Here is a 20,962-nt window from a genome sequence, read left to right as displayed (position 1 = left end):
TTCATTGCCTAAAAAATCCACATCAGAATGTTCTTCAAATAATTTGCTTCAATTTACTCTGTATATTATATTATGGATTGATGATGGTAGCATTTTAACTTGGAATGCTTAATCATAATTGTGAATGAAATTGGACTGACACTAAAAATCAAATCAAATTGAATCTAAGAAAAGTAACAAAATCAGAACAAAATAAAAACTAACTACATATTATTCATAAAAAATTTGAATACATATCAAAATGAATCTAATCCAAACCAAAGAACTTCATCTTCGTAGAGTCTTTCTTCTTTTGTTGTGATCAGATAAGAGAGTTTCCCAAGCCTGACGAACGATCTTGAAAGCACCATCTGCTGCAACTGAATCATTCTTGTCCGGATGGACCAATAGTACCACTTCTTTGTAGTGCTTTCTAATAGTCGCAGCATCAACTACGGCAGAACAATCTTCGATAAAAAGAATGGAGTACAGAACTTTGGTATCGTCTACCTTCATTTTCTGGCAAAGACTTAACATAGAAGCAAACTTGTGAATCAAATAGGCGGCAATGTACTTCTGCACGATCCGTAAATTGGGGTTCAAATCGAGTGCTGCGAACCCTTGCTGAATAGCCCTGTCGATGTTTCCCAACTTGAAATATTCTTCCGCAGCTACTTTAGCTCTGTGAATTGAGATTGACAAATACCTTGAAGACGAAAATCGGCCATCACAACACAATTTCTTCAAGGAAAGTAAGAAACGATCTGATATTTGATATCTGAAATCTGAGATCTAAGATTTGTGAGATAAGGGAACGGTTTTTATAGTGTTGGGCAATTTGGCGTTGAAAAAAAGCTATCTTGTTTGGTTAGCGTCTAAAGTAAGCTAAAGCAAGTGATCAGGAGTTGCGGCTCGAGAACGGAAGGCCGGGAGAGAAACCCAGGAACCATCGTGGAAGAGAGGTGGTGCGGCTCGGTTAGAGTCCTAGCCAGACAAGCGGGGAAAAAGAAGCAGGCTGAGGTTTCAAGGGATGCGTTTATCACTTGATAAAACGACACCGTGTGGTAGGAGAGAAATAAGCTTCAAGAAGGAAACGACGTCATTTCACTCATTGCAAGTGATTAAAAATAAACGACGTCATATTCTTTGCTGGCATTTCTCCTTAAACTATACGAAATTTTTATTTTTTTTCTTTTTATCGTGATGAACTCTATGATTTGAATTTAAAATTTCTACTCAAAATGCATCTTATCTTTCTTACTTGAACCAAAATTCAATTGGGTATTGACTGCAATAAGAAATTATGATTGAGAATAATTATAATTAAAGATATTTAATTGTTATAACAGACTACTTTTGTAATCTTTTATTTTTATTTATAAAATATTAATTATTATAATTTTTTTGTTTTACCATATATAAATATATATATATATATATATGTATTTATATTTTAAACACGTAAAAAGGATGGATTAGAGAAGATAATGGGACAAAAACGATCCAGCCAACAACGGACATCAGGCTTTCAGGTATTTAATATTGAAAGAATTTCAAAATGTTAAAATTTGAGTTAGGCATTAGTTTTTCTAATAGTGGGATCTAATCTCAACATATTATGCACAAAACACATCATTACTACAGTTGTTCACATATTATAATCTGTTCCTGTAGACATTAATTTTCATTGCTCAAACTCGATTTAGGGTTAGAAACTCCAATTGGATTGTTTTCAAGTAAAAATATGCTAACTCCTTTTATTGGAATAATGTAAAACCGAAAAAGAACCAACTACCGTATAAAATTCGATTTGTTTCGTAGTCAAACTAGTTTTTTATTTTTTGACAAAACAACCCTTCATCAACATTCTTTACTTATTCCCCAAATTTCTCTCTGGAGAAAGAATAGATCCTCAAAACAAGACTTCAAGGGGAGCGGGGAAAATCAATCATACGCATCGCTCTAATCATTAGAGCTGAAGACCTTCTCTGCGGAAGGCAAAGACACCGAGCTACTCATGCAACCATAGGCTCCTAAGCATTAAAAAATTTTACAAAACCAACTGTGTCCTCTTACGTCTAAAAGAGAAAGGCATACAAAAGGATTTACATGATAAGCGAGAAAAACAAAAAAAACAGATTAATAACATTTCAAAAGGACAAATATGATACGCAGGCATCCGAGTATACCCCCATCACGATATAAAGAAGAAATCCTCCATAGAAATTTTTATCTACCGTAACAAGTTCAAACTATAACCTATACAGCCAACCAAGATACAAAGCCTCCCCCTATCCTAAACCGCAAGCAAAGGGAGAAATATATGCCCTAAAAAAACAAGTAAGACAAACCAATCTATCAAGACATCCCTGGCAGCAAGAGCGGTACGAGGGAAATCCAAGACAGATTAACATTTGAAGCCGTGGCAGACTGACAGCACAATGATAAGAATCAGGGCAATAAGGATACCCAAAACAATCAATTTTATCTTCATATTCTGAAGCCACATCTTTCTTCTCATCTTAGTTCCCTGCTGCCTAAAGTCTTGTACCTGTAATGCAATATCAAATTAAATGTATCATATTGTGCATCTTATGTATATCAAGTTAAATGCATCATACTGTGCACCAATATACAAGGCATAAAGAAACCATAAAAGACAGTACTTAAATTAGAAAAGCAAAATTGATCAGAATTCTAGTAAAATCAATTTTTAAAAAGATAAATAATAATAAAATTAAAAATGAATTAACGAGGATAACAACAAATAGAAGTATCATATGGATTATTGACGGTGAAGCAAACTCCATGAGCATCTTGTCTACCGCGCAACCTCCTCCATGGTTGAGCACAACACAACTGCCAATAGCATTTGCCCTCATTGACTCATTGCCTGTGCCAAATAATTAAAGCTGAACAACTCAATACTTTCTTGTCATTATCTTTTAATATATCTTTAATTATCATTCATATATATCATTGTGAATAGTGATGATAAATTTAAAGAAAAAGTCATGAAAACAAGCAAAACCCGTTACTCACGAGCAGACAGAAGATCTAGTGTAAATTAAAAACAAATGCTAGAGTTAATCCTTTCACAATATTTATGACCCTTGACATTGTTTTCCTTGAACTTTCCACATCACTGCAATGGAGATCTGGTCCTGGAGTACCCAAACTTGTACATCTTACCGTGGAAATCAATTATCATAATCAAATCACTAGGCACCCTACATGACTGATTTATGTAATGAAAATTACACTAGTACAAAAGCTACTAACAGAAACATAACTAACATTTCTCCACAGGTGTTGAGATGTATATTGTACCAGGATCCGATCCCGGTGATATCTCTACCAATGATTTCCTCAGAATTTGGAACATAGACTTCAAATTTTAGAAAGTATATACAACATTGAATAGAGATTTTGATAGCAGCTAACTTTGAGACAGCTTTATGAATGCATCAATTCCCCCACCAAGTGAGCTACCATTGTCTCATCTCTCTCTAAGTACTTAAACGTATGCCTGCATCAGGCATTATGCAAATGTAAAAAAGCTTCCACTTTTGCAATTTTCTTTCCTATTCCTCCTTTTTGGTGGGTGAATAGAGATTAAAACTTTTATATGACAAAGGCAATGAAGTGCAAAACTGATCAGCTTCTTTAAACCTCTCACCTTGATTCATTTGTACCCTTCACTATAGATCGTCTCAAAGTATTTAGATAATCATGTCTTGTACTTTTCCCACAAACCACTCCAATGAAGACCGTGTCTCCTGCACCCTTAAGTTAGAGGATAGCTGCCAGCAACATTTCAATAGATAATGCTTCCTTAACAAGGCAATTCAAATCATAGCCTAACATTTATAAATGGGACAGAAACATGATTCAGGAGAGAACTACATGGTAAGTGAATCAAGGCCCAAGAAAAAATGTACCTTTACATAAATGTGTATACAACAATTATTGCAAACAGCTCAGCAAAAGTTGGCCAGAACTAGATATTAGCAGCATTACTTTTAGCACAGAAACAACAAGAGTAATTTAGGCTAAGATATGAGTAATGATAAAAGAGGAACGTGTATAGTCCATTATTGGACTTCTGCTTTTCCAAGAAATCACACTTAGGGTTTGCTATGTATAAAAACTGACAAATTATATTCCCTTTAACAGCCTTATACTACTACACATGCACACTTATGCAAAAAATAAACATATGATAAATTGTGATTCAACCTCTAAGTGAGAAAAACCGAATAACAAACCTGAAAGACTTTGCAGCGTCAATGATATCGCCCAAGTAAACATCATTTGGGAACATCTGGACAACATGAGCAAGCATTTGATAACAAGTGAAGAATCAAAAGGCACGTAGAACTGATATGGTTCTTCTTTTGCAAGCAAGTATTGGTTTTTCAAAGCCTGTTTAACTTAAGCCAAAAATAAAGAATTGACACTGAAATAATGAATAATCAACAAACTATCACCCATAAAAAGAAAAATATTATAGTAACTTTTGTGAAAATTTTATTTTTTTTCCTTTTTTTTTTTAGTTTGATTGTATCAAATCAGAAGGAAAGTGAATAACTGCAGCACCGATACAAACACTGAAGCAAGCAAAACACATAGTTACTTAATACAATAACCTCTTGAACCCAGAATTCAATTTCAAGCTAACGAAAAAGACTTACAAAATATATAACACAAAGAAATTTATTTTAACAAAATAAAATCTGAAAGCTTAAAGAAAACGTTCATTGCCTAAAAAACCCACATCAGAATATTCTTCAAATAATTTGCTTCAATTTACTCTGTATATTATATTATGGATTGATGATGGTAGCATTTTAACTTGGAATGCTTAATCATAATTGTGATCAATTATGAAATTGGACTGACACTAAAAATCAAAATCAAATTGAATCTGAACAAAGTAACCAAATCAGAACAAAATAAAAACTAACTACATGTTATTCATAAAAAATTTGAATACATATCAAAATGAATCTAATCCAAACCAAAAAACTTCATCCTCATCGAGTCTTTCTTCTTTTGTTGCGATCAGATAAGAGAGTTTCCCAAGCCTGACGAACGATCTTGAAAGCACCATCTGCTGCAACTGAATCATTCTTGTCCGGATGGACCAATAGTACCACTTCTTTGTAGTGTTTTCTAATAGTCGCAGCATCAACTACGGCAGAACAATCTTCGATAAAAAGAATGGAGTACAGAACTTTGGTGTCGTCTACCTTCATTTTCTGGCAAAGACTTAACATAGAAGCAAACTTGTGAATCAAATAGGCGGCAATGTACTTCTGCACGATCCGTAAATTGGGGTTCAAATCGAGTGCTGCGAACCCTTGCTGAATAGCGCTGTCGATGTTTCCCAACTTGAAATATTCCTCTGCAGCTACTTTAGCTCTTTCAGCAGCAATCTCTGTGAATTGAGATTGACAAAGACCTTGGAGACGAAAATCAGCCATCGCAACACAATTTCTTCAAAGAGAGTAAGAAACGATCTGAGATTTGATATCTGAAATCTGAGATCTAAGATTTTGTGAGTAAAGGGAACGGTTTTTATAGTGTTGGGCAATTTGGCGTTGAAAAGACGCTATTTCGTTTGGTTGGCGTCTAAAACAAGCTAAGGCAAGTGAAAAGGAAGGCCGGGAGAGAAACCCAGGAACCATCGTGGGAGAGAGGTGGTGCGGCTCGGTTAGAGTCCTAGCCAGACGAGGAAGAAAAAGAAACAGGCCAGGGTTTCAAGGGATGATTTTATCACTTGCTAAAACGACACCGTGTGGCAGGAGGGAAATAAGCATTAAGAAGGAACGACGTCATTTCACTCATTTCAAGTGACTAACAATAAACGACGTCATTTTCTCTCAAAATTATTCAAAAAAATTTTTTTTCTTTTTCTCGTGATGAACTCTATGATTTGAATTTAAAATTTCTACTCAAAATGCATCTTATCTTTCTTGAACCAAAATTCAATTTGGTATTCATTGCAATAAGAAATTATGATTGAGAATAATTATAATTAAAGGTATTTAATCGTTATAACATACTACTTTCGTAGTTTTTTATTTTCATTTATAAAACTAGAAAAATACCGACTATACACGACAGATTTGTAAATTTTATGAACAATTGATGTTAAAAGTTTTGTATAAAAAATTTAAATTAGTAGAATCAAGAATTGTTTATTAATTTTAATAATTTTTAAGATTATTATTGTTATAAATTAGTTACAGAAAAAGAAATATAATGATGTATTTGTTATGATGCGAATGTAAAAGGATTGATTATGTTATGGTAAAAATAATACGTAGTAATGAATAAATAGTTAAACAGACTTTGTTATGATAAAAATAATACACAATAATGTATAAATAGTTAAACAAATTGTGTTAAGTTATATATAGTTTAAAAGGCAAAAATAAAAAATATAAACATTTATTGGAAAATTAGTGAAAATTTTGTTACCAACTTTATTGACACATCAAGGCAGATCTTTCTTAGTGACAAATCTCTGAGACCAAAGAATGATATGAGTTAAAAGTCTACTGCTTCTTGGTGAATAGTCTTGCTTTTTTAGGGACAAAATGAGATTCAAATAGCTTCAAGAAATTTCGTAAAAATATAAATTAACAATTCCAAGCTGAAGCACATTCCACAAGGCCAATTGTGCCCAAAACCTTAGTTCTCATCTCTGGAGCAAAACCCTCAATGTGATCTTTCTCTTTTTGCAAAACACTTGGAGATACAAAGAGAGGTAGTTCTTGATTTCCACATCAAAGAATGTGTGCAATTTAACATCATAGATAAATTAAAGGAAAGGGAAAGAAAAAAAAAATTAAGGAATGGCATCCATGACCATTTTTTCCCTTGTAATTAATTAACACTTGCTATTTAGTACTTAAACTGCAATGAGTATAAATATTATATGACTTAATCTCCCACTTGAAATTGCCCAGGGCCTCAGAATATAATAGCTAGAAATGTCATTGTACTCAATCATTTCATCGTTGACAGCAACCTACAAAAGCCAAAATGTATGATATAATCATAAAATACTAAGATCCTGATAAAGTAGTATAACAATCACAAAGCAATTGTACCATTGCAACAAAATGTACCTCAAAGTACCATTCTTTGAAATTTTCATCCTTAGTAAAAGAGAGATCCAAACCAGTCTCCTTCACTTCCTTCTTTTTTCCTCCTAGAATATGAACAACACATCATTTGCAAGATTAGAAATGGCCATACTTTTATGTATGCATTAACAATGGATCCTAACAAACTTGAGCAAACCAAAAAAAACTTACCACCGACAGACTTTTTCTGCTCCCATCTAGCCATAAACTTCAAGTACTGATAAAATAAAACATAATTTAGAACAATTAAAAACACATTCTAGGCTTTGTGGTTCTTGAAAACTATCCTCCAGTTTGCCAAGGTGTTCAGCCCGCAGGGACATCCGATAACCATAAACCTACATCCAACAATACTGGTGCAACTAATAAATTTAAATAGGAATTTAGGCAAACATTAAATATATTTTATACCCCAGAGATACTATTCTCCATGCTCTAATGCCATTTTGTTTCCTTTGAAGCATATGCTAAAACAATTAAACCAAAAAAACAGAAGTAGTATGCACAAATGACTGTCTAGCACTTTTTTGAGCATTTAAAAATGAGTACAGATAGAATCCCAAACCTAGCAATGCGGGCGGGATTTGTTTCCTGCCCATGGGTAATTTGGTTGGTAAGCACCTAATAGCTATTTTTGTGTCCCTAGAACCATTTAAGGATCTTTAGTTAATGTTTACTGATCTCATGATAACATACTTATCATCAATTATCATCCTTTTGGTATGGATATAAATCATGAATCTGCAAAACTTTTGGGCCAATGCTTGTCAAAATATATAAGAAGAAATTTCTAGAGTTAACCCAATACGGATGACCAACGAAAAAAAAACCAATCCATTAAAATTGTGTTCTTTGCAAAGTTTTTGATACCCATAAAAAGTGTTTTCTGCCATGATTCACTATGAATGGGCTATATATCTAAGCTCTGTTCTGTTATAGAGCACTTTATATTTTAAATGCGCATTCTTTGCTTGTATTTAACAAACATTTTAAAAAATATTATGTATTTACAGAACTGAGGTAAGAGATAGAGATTGATTAATACTACAAAATTATGCAAGTATTGATGCAATAAGTACTGTCAGAAAAGGTCTTTTGCAGCAACTATATAGCAATTAATCAACAATTAGTCTAATTTTTAGTCTTTGGTTGTTGCCAAATTAAGTAAGTAGTCATTGTTAAATCTGAGTATACATTCTTTTGAAGAAGTTCTGGAAAGCCTTTGACTTTTGAAATTTTTATGATGACAACAAATTTGAGTTTGATGCTACCTTTGAAAAAATAATTATATATTCATAGCATTGTTGACACAAAAACAATAGTACACACTTCATACAGAAGGTATCAAGAACATGCCATTGCCCTTTTTATTTTTGTATAATGACAATCCAATATCTAAAAGATTCCTTCTAATATGAAGCAATAGAAAAATATGTAACAATTTGTATTTATTAAAAAAGAACCAGAGCTTCTTTTGCCAAGGTCACTTTTAGTCCTCAACTGAGTTTCCTCTGCTAATGATTCATCCATTTTTATTTAAGATAAGCTTTTCCATTGATGCAGAACTTCTCAATTCAGAAAACTAACCCAATATGAAATTTTGAGACTAAAAATGATGTAAGTAGTTGTTACATTCACAAAGTATTTTGTACATTCTAATCATCCTTTTAGAGAACAAATACGTTCAAAACAAAAGAACCCATATCTATTGAAATAAATCATTTGGTAAACTTACCTGAAGCAAAGAAAAATTACTACTCAAATCATTTTCAACTGTTTCTTTCAATCCATTCTTTATATTATCTGAAAAAATAAAGAAAAATTTTACTGCTCTGAGCTTAAATATAGCCATAACGTTCCAAAATTTGTCTTTTCATACACTTTTGTAGACTGTGACTCGAGCCCACCTATGTTTAATTATATTGGAATATAAACTTATGAAATGAAAGAGAATCATTTTTGCATATTGAATATATATCGGGAAAGAAAAGTAACAATTCAAACTGCAGAAAACCATCAATGATCATCATAGCAAGATGTTGATGAGATTGAGAAGACTGACTTGTAACCTTAGCCCGTCTTCCAAACCCTTCGAATTCCATAATCTTAGAAAAGTCCACCGGATAATTCAACTCCACTGCAGCCATCGAAACTCTCCATTGCATTGAGTCAAGGTGTTTCGACCGTAAATCCATTCGCTGACAAAGGCCCGATTCCATGCACAGACCAAACCTTTCTTCCATGCACCGGATGAATGCCTAGAAAGACGGACAGAAGCTTAGAAAGACACTGGCAAATCCCAAGGCAATCACCAATTTACCCATGAGTTGGCTGCTGCACAAATAAGAAGGGTTAAGCTCTGTGATTGAGCATGTCCAAAATCACATATCCGTGTTGATCTCGGAGAGGATGATGACCGTGCTGAAGAACTTGGAAGTAGCATCTTTGATTAGGACCGACTTGGGATTGTGATGCCTGAGTCGGGGCGGTGTGACCATGAAAAGGTCGATAGGATCAACAAAGGAAAAAGGATCTGCAAGAAAGGGCAAGTAGAACTAAAAACTCAATAATACCCTTTACTCTTGATAAAATACCAGATACAGGTGTTGAATGTGGAGTATATAGGTAGGTAAGAATCATATATAGTTTAGATACCAATTAAAAAAATCCTTTGTTATATAATATATATCTATATATATTTTAAGCACGTAAAAAGATGAGACAGAGATGATAATGAGACAAAGATGATCCAGCCAACAACGGTCATAAAGCTTTTAGGTATTTAATATTGAAAAAATTCCAAAATGTTAAAATTTATGTTAAGCCTTAGTTTTTCCATTAGTGGCATCTAATCTTAACATATGATGTACAAACCCGTGAAGACAGTAGTGCTTCTGCTTCACATCATTGCTACAATTTCCCATATATTGTAATCTGTTCATGTGGACATTAATCTTCATTTCTCAAAACTCGATTTATACTGTTTTAAAGAGTTTGTACGATTAGAACTCAAATTGGATCGTTTTTAAGCAAAAATATCCTAACTCCTTTGATTTGAATAATGTAAAATCGAAAGGGAACCAACTGCCAATTAAAATTCGATTTGTTTCATAGTCAAACTACTTTTTTAGCAAACCATTTTGATTTTTTAACAAAATAACCCTTCATCAACATCCCTTACTTGTTCCCCAAATTTCTCTCTGGAGAAAGATTAGATCCTCAAAACAAGACTTCAAGGTGAGTGGGGGGAAATCGATCATACACATCGCTCTAATCATTAGAGCTAAAGACCTTCCCTGCGGAAGGTAAAGACACCGAGCTACTCATGCAACCATAGGCTCCTAAGCATTAAAAAATTTAACAAAACCAACCGTCTCCTCTTACCTCTAAAAAAGAAATGCATATACAAGGATTTACATGATAAGCGAAAGAAACAGAAAAACAGATTAATAACATTTCAAAAGGACAAATATGATACGCAGGCATCCGAGTATTCCCCCATTACAATATAAAGAAGAAATCCTCCACAGAAATTTTTATCTACCGCAACAAGTTCAAACTATAACCTATACAGCCAACCAAGATACAAAGCCTCCCCCTATCCTAAATGGCTAGCAAAGGGAGATATATATGCCCTTAAAAAACATGCAAGACAAAACAATCTATCAAGACAACCCGGGCAGCAAGAGCTGTACCAGGGAAATCCATGATAGATTAACATTTGAAGCCATGGCAGACTGACAGCACAATGATAAGGATCAGGGCAATAAGGATACCCAAAACAATCAATTCTATCTTCATATTCTGAAGACACATCTTTCTTCTCATCTTAGTTCCCTGCTACCTAAAGTCTTGCGCCTGTAATGCAATATCAAATTATATGTATCATATTGAGCATCGTATGTATATCAAGTTAAATGCATCATACTGTGCACCAATATACAAGGCATAAAGAAACCATAAAAGACGGTACTTAAATTAGAAAACCAAAACTGATCAGAATCCTAATAATTTTTAAAACCAACTTTGAAAAGGCAATGGCTTCACCAAAACACAATTAAGTCCATGTTTCAGTTACCCATAAAATGCAGTTTGAATATGACTAACCTGTGAGCGAAGGTTCTCCGTTTTATCCACCAGCAACTCAATTTTCTCGCCACAATCAAGGACCTGGCAAAAGCCAAACGTTACTAACAAAACAACACACCACATGCAATATATCTGAAGTACTTTCAATTTTATAACACATCTAGCAACTTGCAGAAGCTGGATATGCATCTTATCATGTTTTAATCCCCAAACTACCTCTAGAACAGCTACAAAATCAGCAGCAGCCTATTACCTTCTCAATGTTTTCCATCATAGAACCCTTGACTTCAGAAACTTGAGCCTTCACTTTAGCAAGTTTGCTGATCTCTTCAGGATGGTCCACACAATACTGCATATGCTCCTTCAATTTGGACCTATTATGTATAAAGAGCTAAGCATGTCACGAAGAAGTAAACAATAAATCTACAAGAAAAATAAAGACAGCTAAATACCCAAATTCTCTATTTTGGCTATTCGCGGTAGCTGTTGCAGCTTTCCTCCACCATATCTCTTGTTGAAGTCTTCCTTGACTCGTTCCAGAAATGCAATTGGAACTTGCCTGCCAGCAGATTCAACTGCTACTACACAGTAGGCTGCAGCACCAAATGTATTTAACAAAATGAGTATACGAGAACGATTAAAGAAATCAGGATTTATGGCAATAAGCATTCATTTCCTATTAAAGCCACATTTAACAAATTCAAACCAGAAGTCAGCATCCAGATCTATGACAAAACCAACATGTTTAGAAAAAAAAAAAAACATTCTCTCCTTTTTCTTCTCTAAATGTAATCCATTATGCATATAATCAACAGCTTTAAAACTAACATCAATATGCACACACTTGTTAACACATGCACCCACAGAGAAGCTAAAAGGCAGCAGCCAGCTGCAATTGATCAATCAGACAGTGACCTGGATATGTCTCATCCATGGGTATGATTAGAGGGTGAGGTCCTTGACAAAACACGTAATTAACAATGTGTCAGAAGGTGCTGTTCATTTTTCTATGTTTGATACTAGTTATGTCTTCACAAGATCCTTTTGCTTTTCAACATCATTCCTTACTTTCTACATATTAAGCATTCATTTGGTAACATCAGCATAGAACTAACTTCCATGCATGGTCATTGGAACCAATCCAGATCCAAAGCACATATAGATGCATGAATGGAAACATCAAACAGATATTGACTTTTGGGAGGGCAGGGGAAAATCAACATGAAATGCAGCTAGCTAAGGAAAAGAGAAAAGGGAAAAGCATAGAAGCAACAATTAAAATGAAACATACTTCAGACTAGAATGCTTCTTGTAAATTATAAATGGCATAATAAAAAAATAAGCTCTCAGATTATGGTAAAATTCTCACTTAAGCCTTTATTATTTTATTTGTGTCAATTGAGCCGTCAACCTATTATTTGGTGTCAAGTGAATCCAATTTAGATGGAAATGCTGACATTTCTAATGTCCCCAATTAACTCATGTATGTTGGAATAAGTCACACCTTTAGCAATGTCAGCATTTCCCATTCAAATTGGATTCATTTGACATCAAAATAATAGGTTGGGGACTCAATTGACGCAAATAAAGCAATAAGGGCTTAAGTGAGGATTTTATCACAGGTGAAGGGCTTATTTATCATTATGGCATTATAAATTATGTGAACCTTATGCTACATTAACCTCATAATTTTCAGAGTCATCTCATTAATGCACCCGAATCTTAATATTACCTCCATTTTGTCTATCAAAATAACCGACAACCACCACCCTCAAAAGATACAATATCCCTCATTATCACAACTTTTCTGATTAATGCTATATACATCCAAATAAAACATTACCATCTCATTTAAACAGAAAAAAATAAAACATTATCACCCCTAAGTTACACATTCACACTAAAAATCCCCTCAATGATTTTGCTTCTTTTTATTGATTCATTTCACCAGACACTTATGAAGTAAAGATTCAGATAAACCAACACAAACCACTCCAATGAAGACCGTGTCTCCTGTACCCTTAAGTTAGAGGATAGCTGCGAGCAACATTCCAATAGATAATGCCTCCTTAACAAGGCAATTCAATTCATAGCCTAACATTTACAAATGGGACAAAAAAATGATTCAGGAGAGAACTACATGGTACGTGAATTAAGGCCCAAGAAAAATGTACCTTTACATAAATGTGTATGCGACAATTGTTGAAAACAGCTCAGCAAACGTTGGCCAGAACTAGATATTAACAGCATTACTTTGAGCGCAGCAACAACAAGAGTAATTTAGGCTTATTATCAATGGTGACTGCCCAGGAAAACAGGTTAAAGGTGCAAATGAGTCAGAAGAAGGCCAGGCAGGTTGCTGTTTCAGGTTAAACCTCTTCCTGTCAATAAGAACTTTTACTGGAAGTCTGAAAGAAGAATATTGGTTGCTAATAGATAAATCATGTGATGGGACCATAAATTGATGAATAGATGGATATGAATGGGTTGTAAGGTTGTCTTTAGGGCAGATAGCAGCAAGGTTGAGATGCAGGTAACTTTCATTTTGGAAAGTAAAACACTAAGATATGAGTAAAGATAAAGAGGAAAGTGTTAAAATTTCAAGATGTTAAAATCTGAATTAAACTTTAATTTTTCTAGTAGTAGGACCTAGTCTCAACATATTATATACAAAACCGTGAGCACAATAGTGCTTTTGCTTCACATCATAGCTACAATTTTCATATATTATAATCTATTCTTGTGGACATTAGTTTCCATTACTCAAACTCGATTTACGATTAAAAACTCAGATTAAATCGTTTTCAAGCAAAAATATACTAACGCCTTTGATTTTAATAAAGAAAAATCGAACCGACTACCAAATAAAATTCAATTTGTTTCGTTGTCAAACTAGTGTTTTAACAAACATTTTTTTTTTTTTTTTGACAAAACAACCATTCGTCAACATCCCTTACTTATTCCCCAAATTTCTCTCCCCAAATTTCTCTCCGGAGAAAGAACAGATCCTCAAAACAAGACTTCAAGGGTAGTGAGGGAAAATCAATCATACACATCGCTCTAATCATTAGAGCTAAAGACCTTCCCTGCGGAAGGCAAAGACACTGAGCTACTCATGCAACCGTAGTCTCCTAAGCATTAAAATATTTTACAGAACCAACCGTGTCCTCTTGCCTCTAAAAGAGAAATGCATATAAAAGGATTTACATGATAAGCGAGAAAAACAAAAAAACAGATTAATAACATTTCAAAAGGACAAATATGATATGCAGGCATCCGAGTAATCCCCCATTACAATATAAAGAAGAAATCCTCCATAGAAATTTTTTATCTACCGTAACAAGTTCAAACTATAACCTATACAGCCAACCAAGATACAAAGCCTCCCCCTATCCTAAACGGCTAGCAAAGGGAGAAATATATGCCCTAAAAAAACAAGTAAGACAAACCAATCTATCAAGACAACCCAGGCAGCAAGAGCGGTACAAGGGAAATCCAAGACAGATTAACATTTGAAGCCATGGCAGACGGACAGCACAATGATAAGAATCAGGGCAATAAGGATACCCAAAACAATCAATTTTATCTTCATATTCTGAAACCACATCTTTCTTCTCATCTTAGTTCCCTGCTGCCTAAAGTCTTGTGCCTGTAATGCAATATCAGATTAACTGTATCATATTATGCATCTTATGTATATCAAGTCAAATGCATCATACTGTGCACCAATTTACAAGGCATAAAGAAACCATAAAAGACAGTATTTAAATTAGAAAACCAAAACTGATCACAATTCTAATAATTTTTAAAACCAACTTTGAAAAGGCAATGGCTTCACCAAAACACAATTAAGTCAGTGTTTCAATTACCCATAAAATGCAGTTTGAATATGACTAACCTGTGAGCGAAGGTTCTCCGTTTTATCCACCAGCAACTCAATTTTCTCACCACGATCAAGGACCTGGCCAAAGCCAAATGTTACTAACACAACAACACACCACATGCAATATATTTGAAGTACTCTCAATTTTATAACACATCTAGCAACTTGCAGAAGCTGGATATGCATCTTATCATGTTCTAACCCTCAAACTACCTCTAGAACATCTACAAAAATCAGCAGCAGCCTATTACCTTCTCAATGTTTTCCATCATAACACCCTTGACTTCAGAAACTTGAGCCTTCACTTTGGCAAGTTTGCTGATCTCTTCAGGATGGTCCACACAATACTGCATATGCTCCTTCAATTTGGACCTATTATGTATAAAGAGCTAAGCATGTCACGAAGAAGTAAACAATTAATCTACGAGAAAAACAAAGACAGCTAAATACCCAAATTCTCTATTCAGGCTATTCGCAGTAGCAGTTGCAGCTTTCCCTCCACCATATCTCTTGTTGAAGTCTTCCTTGACTCGTTCCAGAAATGCAATTGGAACTTGCCTGCCAGCAGATTCAACTGCTACCACACAGTAGGCTGCAGCACCAAATGTATTTGACAAAATGAGTACACGAGAAGATTAAAGAAATTAGGATTTATGACAATAAGCAATCATTTCTTGATTCATTTCCTATTAAAGCCACATTCAACAAATTCACACCAGAAGTCAGCATCCAGATCTATGATCAAAACCAACATGGTTAGAAAAAAAAAAAAAAAACCTTCTCCCCCTTTTCTCTAAATGTAATTCATTATGCATATAATCAACAGCTTTAAAACTAACATCAATATGCACACAGTTGTTAACACATGCACCCAGTGAAGCTAAAAGGCAGCAGCCAGCTGCAATTGATCAATGAGAGAGTGACCTGGATATGCCTCATCCATGGGTATGATTAAAGGGTGAGGTCCTTGACAACACACACAATTAACAATGTGTCAGAAGGTGCTGTTCATTTTTCCATGTTTGATACTAGTTATGTCTTCACAAGATCCTTTTGCCTTTCAACATCATTCTTTACTTTCTACATATTAAGCATTCATTTGGTAACATCAGCATAGAACTAACTTCCATGCATGGTCATTGGAACAAATCCAGATCCAAAGCACATATAGATGCATCAATAGAAACATCAAACAGACATTGACTTTTGGGGGGGACAGGAATAATCAACATCAAATGCAGCTAGATAAGGAAAAGAGAAAAGGGGAAAGCATAGAAGTAACAATTAAAATGAAACATACTTCAGACTAGAATGCTTCTTGTAAATTATAAATTGCCTAATAACAAAATAAGCTCTCAAATTATGGTAAAATTCTCACTTAAGCCTTTATTATTTTATCTGTGTCAATCGAGCCGTCAACCTATTATTTGGTGTCAAGTGAATCCAATTTAGATGGAAATGCTGACATGTCTAATGTCCCCAATTAACTCATGTATGTAGGAATAAGTCACGCTTTTAGCAATGTCAGCATTTCCCATTCAAATTGGCTTCATTTGACATCCAAATAATAGGTTGGGGGCTCAATTGACACCAATAAAACAATAAGGGCTTAAGTGAGGATTTTATCACAGGTGAAGGGCTTATTTATCATTATGGCATTATAAATTATGTGAACCTTATGCTACATTAACCTGATAACTTTTAGAGTCATCTCATTAATGCACCTAAATCCCAATATTACCTCCATTTGTCTATCAAAATAACCAACAACCACCACCCTCAAAAGATACAATAACCCTCATTATCGCAACTTTTCTGATTCATGATATATACATCCAAATAAAACATTACCATCTCATTTAAACAGGAAAAAAATAAAACAATATCACCCCTAAGCTACACATTCACACTAAAAATCCCCTCGATGATTTTGCTTCTTTTTATTGATTCATTTCAGCAGACACCTATGTAGTAAAGATTCAGATAAACCAACACAAATCACGCACATATTTGCACAAATAAAGTGCATGAAAATCAAGTGAATCACCTTCGATGTTTGTAAAAACAAAATTAACCATGGATTGTCCTCATTTCCTTTCAATCAAAAGCTCAAATTCATTTCCTTACTCTGCGTTTGCTCGGCAACCAAACAGAATATAACCCAAAACTCAGAAATGAAAACAACAAATCCAAACAAAACACCTTCCAAATAAAAAAAGAAAAAGAAAAAGCCCAGATCCAACACGGGGCAATAGCAATCACCCGATCAACAAAAATCAAATCATAATATCCGAATGATTATATAATTAATCCAAAAATAGAAGATCCACAGATCAATTCAATAAAAAAGAAAGTCAACCAACCAAAAAAACACAAAGATCCAGATCGCAAATCGCAACCAATAATTTCAAAAAAAAAAAAAAACAAGAAATCTAGAAAGAGAAAGAAAATATATTCTTACTGAATCCATTTTCAACGAGGTAATTGAAGGTGTGGCCATCGCAGTTATAGGTAAACTTGTTGTTGGAAGCAGGGAGCTTCTGGAGACATTGAGCCGCGATGCTGGTGAAATTACCGGTGAACTCGGTATACTCGGCGAGGATCATCGTACCACGCGCCACGAAGCTGTAGATCAGCGACTGTTGCCCCATCTCTCAAAACCCTAGCCCTAAAGTTTCACAACCAAGAATCCAAACGAAAGGATAAAATAATGAAAATAGACAGAGAGAGAGAGAGAGCAACGGGAGAGCGAGGGAGGGGCGATGGGATCGGAGAAGGAAATTGGAAAATGAAGAAATGCTGGATTTGCGGTGAATGGATTTATATTTATATATGTACGACGATAATTTTGTTTGTACGTATATATATTTAAGAGTATTTTTTTTATTCCTATGTTACAATTTAGAAAGAGGGGAAATTGCCTTGAAATAGTGCGAATTTTGGATTTGGTCGTAAGGGGGGAGTTGGAGGTGGAAATATCTAAGGCGTTGCTGTGGATTCAGGGGTTCAGAGTCACGCGGTTTTGTTGAACTTTTTGGGACAGTTTTGAACTAGGGATTGGCCCATTGGAGAACCTTCCTGGCCTGGCCCACCCCCATTCTATGGCTTCTTTTTATTGGTGTTCCCTTCCTTCTTCTCATGTTATATGTTCGTTTATTGTTTAAAGAAAATGAGAAGGAACCTTTGTGCAGTAATCTGTCCAACGCGATGGCAAAGTTAGCTACAAAGATGTGCATTTAATCATTTTTAAAATTTTCATTCTATGCATTTTACAAAAATAAATTTAAAAATAAATAAGTCATAATCTTATATATTCAAATATGACACGTTTTATTTTATTTTATAGAAATATCGAGATTTAAGAATATCATTAATATAATTTAAATCCGATGTCGTTCATTAAAAAAACAATTGAAATATTTAGTGTATTATTTTGTTTACATATATAAATTTTGAAAAAAAAAATAAAGTGCATAAAGATATTCTAATTCAAAATGATGATATATGGTTTACCTATGATTACACACAACTCAAACCGCACGTAATATAATGTAGCAGTTGTCTCTATTTAAAAGGATCCAGAGTTTTCAAAACAAAAGTCTGATGTATAATTTTTTTTTTCTTATAAAATATTTTATTATGGGTTTTCAAAGGTTTTGTGCTATTCTTTTGACACGTGCATGTGAAATATCAAATCAATGAGATAAGGTGCATGACGACTATCTTGGAACTATCATCTTTGTATTGATGTATGAATCCTCGACAGTTTCTTTCTTATATATTGATATATAAAAACCATTGTCACGGAACGCATGGTACATTTGTCAAAAGCAAACAAACCGTATACAATGTCAAGTTTACAATAAGCATAATCCTTCTGGAAGCTTCCATTTGGTGGTGTGATTTTTGGTTTCCATATTCGTTTTGCTCGATACAAAGCAAAGAATATTGACTCATTGATTCAACACTATTATAGATTTCAACAACAGTATAAACTTCCCAAAGAATGTTGGGAATGAGAGATTTGCAAGCAAGGTTACATTCAAGCTAACTAAATAGAAATCGAGTCATTTTCATGCTTCTTCTCTCTTTACATGACTGATGGCTTTGGTGACTTGAGAAATAAGATTTAATTGAGGTATGAGGGTGACCCCTCCACTCCTTAGGCAGAAGGCTCCACAAGCCGAATGAATTCCTAGTTTGTTTGTTTGTTTTTTTTTTATTGGATTGTTTGTACTAAAATTCTTGACCAAATTAAGGTATAATTATTTTTATATTTTCTCATACTTGATTTTACATTATTCTTTTTTATTTTATATTATTCACCTGATCCAAAGGGAAGAAAAGTAAACATAATCACAAGTTAGGCATCTTACCCAGATGCACAATTATGTTGAGAGCCTGTTTGGTTTAATTTTTTCTAAATTTAAAAGTTATTATAAAACTCTTATGAAAAGTAATAATTTTTAAAATTAAGTTAAAATTATTTGATAAAATTTTTTTATAAATTATAATTTTTATTAAAATTATCATATAATGTATTTTTTTTATAGGGTAATATTGTAATTATTTTTAACTGATGAGGATATTTTTGAAACAAAAATAAAAATTCTCTTATATTTTTTAAAAAATAGAAGATTCTTGGAGATATTTTTTAAAAATTTTATTCTTTAAAAAAAAGTTACTTTTTTTTAAGAGTTTATCAAAATTTATGTTTGACCCGACTTTTACTTTTAAAAGATATATAAGTTGAAAAAAAATCAAACCAAACAAACACTGAGTCAAACTGATAAAATAGAGTCAAATTAGCACAAAATATGTCTCCAATTTATAAAAAGTAAACGTAATTATAGAAACATCTATTTGTATTTATTCTTTTATCACATTTATTTAAGATAGATAAATTTATTGTTCTTCAATCCTGACCATCATATATTCAATATTAGTATCAAGAAAAGATTATTAATAAAATTAAAATATAAGATATCATTATCGAAACAGATCAATTTATCTCATAAATTGAGATATTTTTTAAGTAGTTAACTTAAATATTTAATTACAAAAATTTAGGAAAGGGATTTATTAGAATTAGTGAAATGCATTTATTGGATAAACTATTTTAATACTAAATAATAGTTTCTTTTTCTTTTTGATAGATAATAGTGATATTTTCTGCATATCTTATCTATACTAATTATTTAGCTATTTTTAACAGTATTTTTATTTTAATAATTAAATATTTAACTCATTAATTAATACATAAATTTTTTATTTAAAAATATAATTCAAATCTCTTATTTTAAATTAAAAAAAAACAATATTTTTGTATTAAGGGATTACACCCGTAATTTCTTGCCCAAGCCCGCCCGGGGCCCAAATGCTAAATAATAGTATGGAAAGCGTAAGACGGGACGGCTAACCGCTACATACCCTAATGACACGTTTGGTTCGCGAAATAGACAGAAATATAATAAAATAGTTATTACGTGAGAATAGAATGAGATAATAATAGAATAAAATAAGTATTACATAGTTTGGTATGATGAATGGAATAGAGTATGAATAATTATTATGATTTATTACAGTGTTTTGTTTGTAACAATAGCTTTGAAATAAGAAAGAAATAGGAAATAAAAAGATGAAAATACCCTTTATTATATATAATTATTTATTTTATTTTATTTTTTAAATATTAATAATTTCAATATCAATATTTTAATATAATTTATTTATTAATATTTTTATTTATAATTTAATATTATTTTTGATTAAAATATTAATTTTTTTATTTTTTATTTATACTCATTAAAAATTTAATATATTAATAATTTAATAAATAAAACATTAATAGTTT

General features: G+C 33.1%; 2 protein-coding genes, 1 long non-coding RNA gene and 1 pseudogene across 5 annotated transcripts; all 4 read right to left on the bottom strand.

Annotated features, from left to right (window-relative positions):
- Positions 1-2,474: 2,474 nt before the first annotated feature.
- Positions 2,475-5,740, bottom strand: LOC148763349 (uncharacterized). Its single transcript, XR_016025772.1, has 2 exons — positions 3,659-5,740; positions 2,475-2,872 (listed from the first exon to the last, which is right to left on the bottom strand). It is a non-coding gene; the product is annotated as an uncharacterized LOC148763349 (long non-coding RNA).
- A 952-nt stretch (positions 5,741-6,692) lies between these two features.
- LOC18602772 (proline--tRNA ligase, cytoplasmic-like) lies at positions 6,693-9,710 on the bottom strand. Of its 2 annotated transcripts, none has more exons than XM_088805296.1 (4): positions 9,199-9,710; positions 7,308-7,489; positions 7,119-7,201; positions 6,693-7,018 (listed from the first exon to the last, which is right to left on the bottom strand). In XM_088805296.1, exons 2-4 carry the CDS (start codon positions 7,339-7,341, stop codon positions 6,899-6,901), a joined length of 237 nt encoding a protein of 78 aa, XP_088661422.1. In that variant the 5' UTR covers positions 7,342-7,489; positions 9,199-9,710; the 3' UTR covers positions 6,693-6,898. The 2 variants fall into 2 exon arrangements, with proteins under 2 accessions (XP_088661422.1, XP_088661423.1); XM_088805297.1 differs by having other exon boundaries at positions 7,308-7,474.
- Positions 9,711-10,568: 858 nt separating this feature from the next.
- Positions 10,569-13,388, bottom strand: LOC18602769 (vesicle-associated membrane protein 721-like; annotated as a pseudogene). Its single transcript, XR_016025771.1, has 4 exons — positions 11,678-13,388; positions 11,479-11,599; positions 11,244-11,306; positions 10,569-10,994 (listed from the first exon to the last, which is right to left on the bottom strand). The product of XR_016025771.1 is annotated as a vesicle-associated membrane protein 721-like (transcript).
- A 1,048-nt stretch (positions 13,389-14,436) lies between these two features.
- On the bottom strand, positions 14,437-18,113 carry LOC18602768 (putative vesicle-associated membrane protein 726). The gene is made up of 5 exons (XM_007034363.3): positions 17,570-18,113; positions 15,559-15,700; positions 15,360-15,480; positions 15,124-15,186; positions 14,437-14,874 (listed from the first exon to the last, which is right to left on the bottom strand). Exons 1-5 carry the CDS (start codon positions 17,757-17,759, stop codon positions 14,731-14,733), a joined length of 660 nt encoding a protein of 219 aa, XP_007034425.3. The 5' UTR covers positions 17,760-18,113; the 3' UTR covers positions 14,437-14,730.
- Positions 18,114-20,962: the final 2,849 nt, after the last annotated feature.

This window comes from Theobroma cacao, chromosome 4, assembly GCF_053813885.1.
Source record: "Theobroma cacao isolate CCN51 chromosome 4, ASM5381388v1, whole genome shotgun sequence".
Lineage (NCBI taxonomy): Eukaryota > Viridiplantae > Streptophyta > Magnoliopsida > Malvales > Malvaceae > Theobroma > Theobroma cacao.
The sequence above is the reverse complement of the archived record's forward strand: the minus strand, read 5'-3'. Positions and strand labels throughout refer to the sequence as shown.

Coding starts and splice junctions, on each gene's coding strand:
- LOC18602772 (XM_088805296.1), bottom strand. CDS start 7,341: ATGGCTAGATGGGAGCAGAAAAAGTCTGTCGGTG. Junction 7,202..7,307: donor GCAGAAAAAGTCTGTCGGTG/GTAAGTTTTTTT, acceptor TTCATATTCTAG/GAGGAAAAAAGAAGGAAGTG. Junction 7,019..7,118: donor TCAAAGAATGGTACTTTGAG/GTACATTTTGTT, acceptor TGGCTTTTGTAG/GTTGCTGTCAACGATGAAAT.
- LOC18602768 (XM_007034363.3), bottom strand. CDS start 17,759: ATGGGGCAACAGTCGCTGATCTACAGCTTCGTGGCGCGTGGTACGATG. Junction 15,481..15,558: donor AGCCTGAATAGAGAATTTGG/GTATTTAGCTGT, acceptor TATACATAATAG/GTCCAAATTGAAGGAGCATA. Junction 14,875..15,123: donor CGGAGAACCTTCGCTCACAG/GTTAGTCATATT, acceptor ATTGCATTACAG/GCACAAGACTTTAGGCAGCA.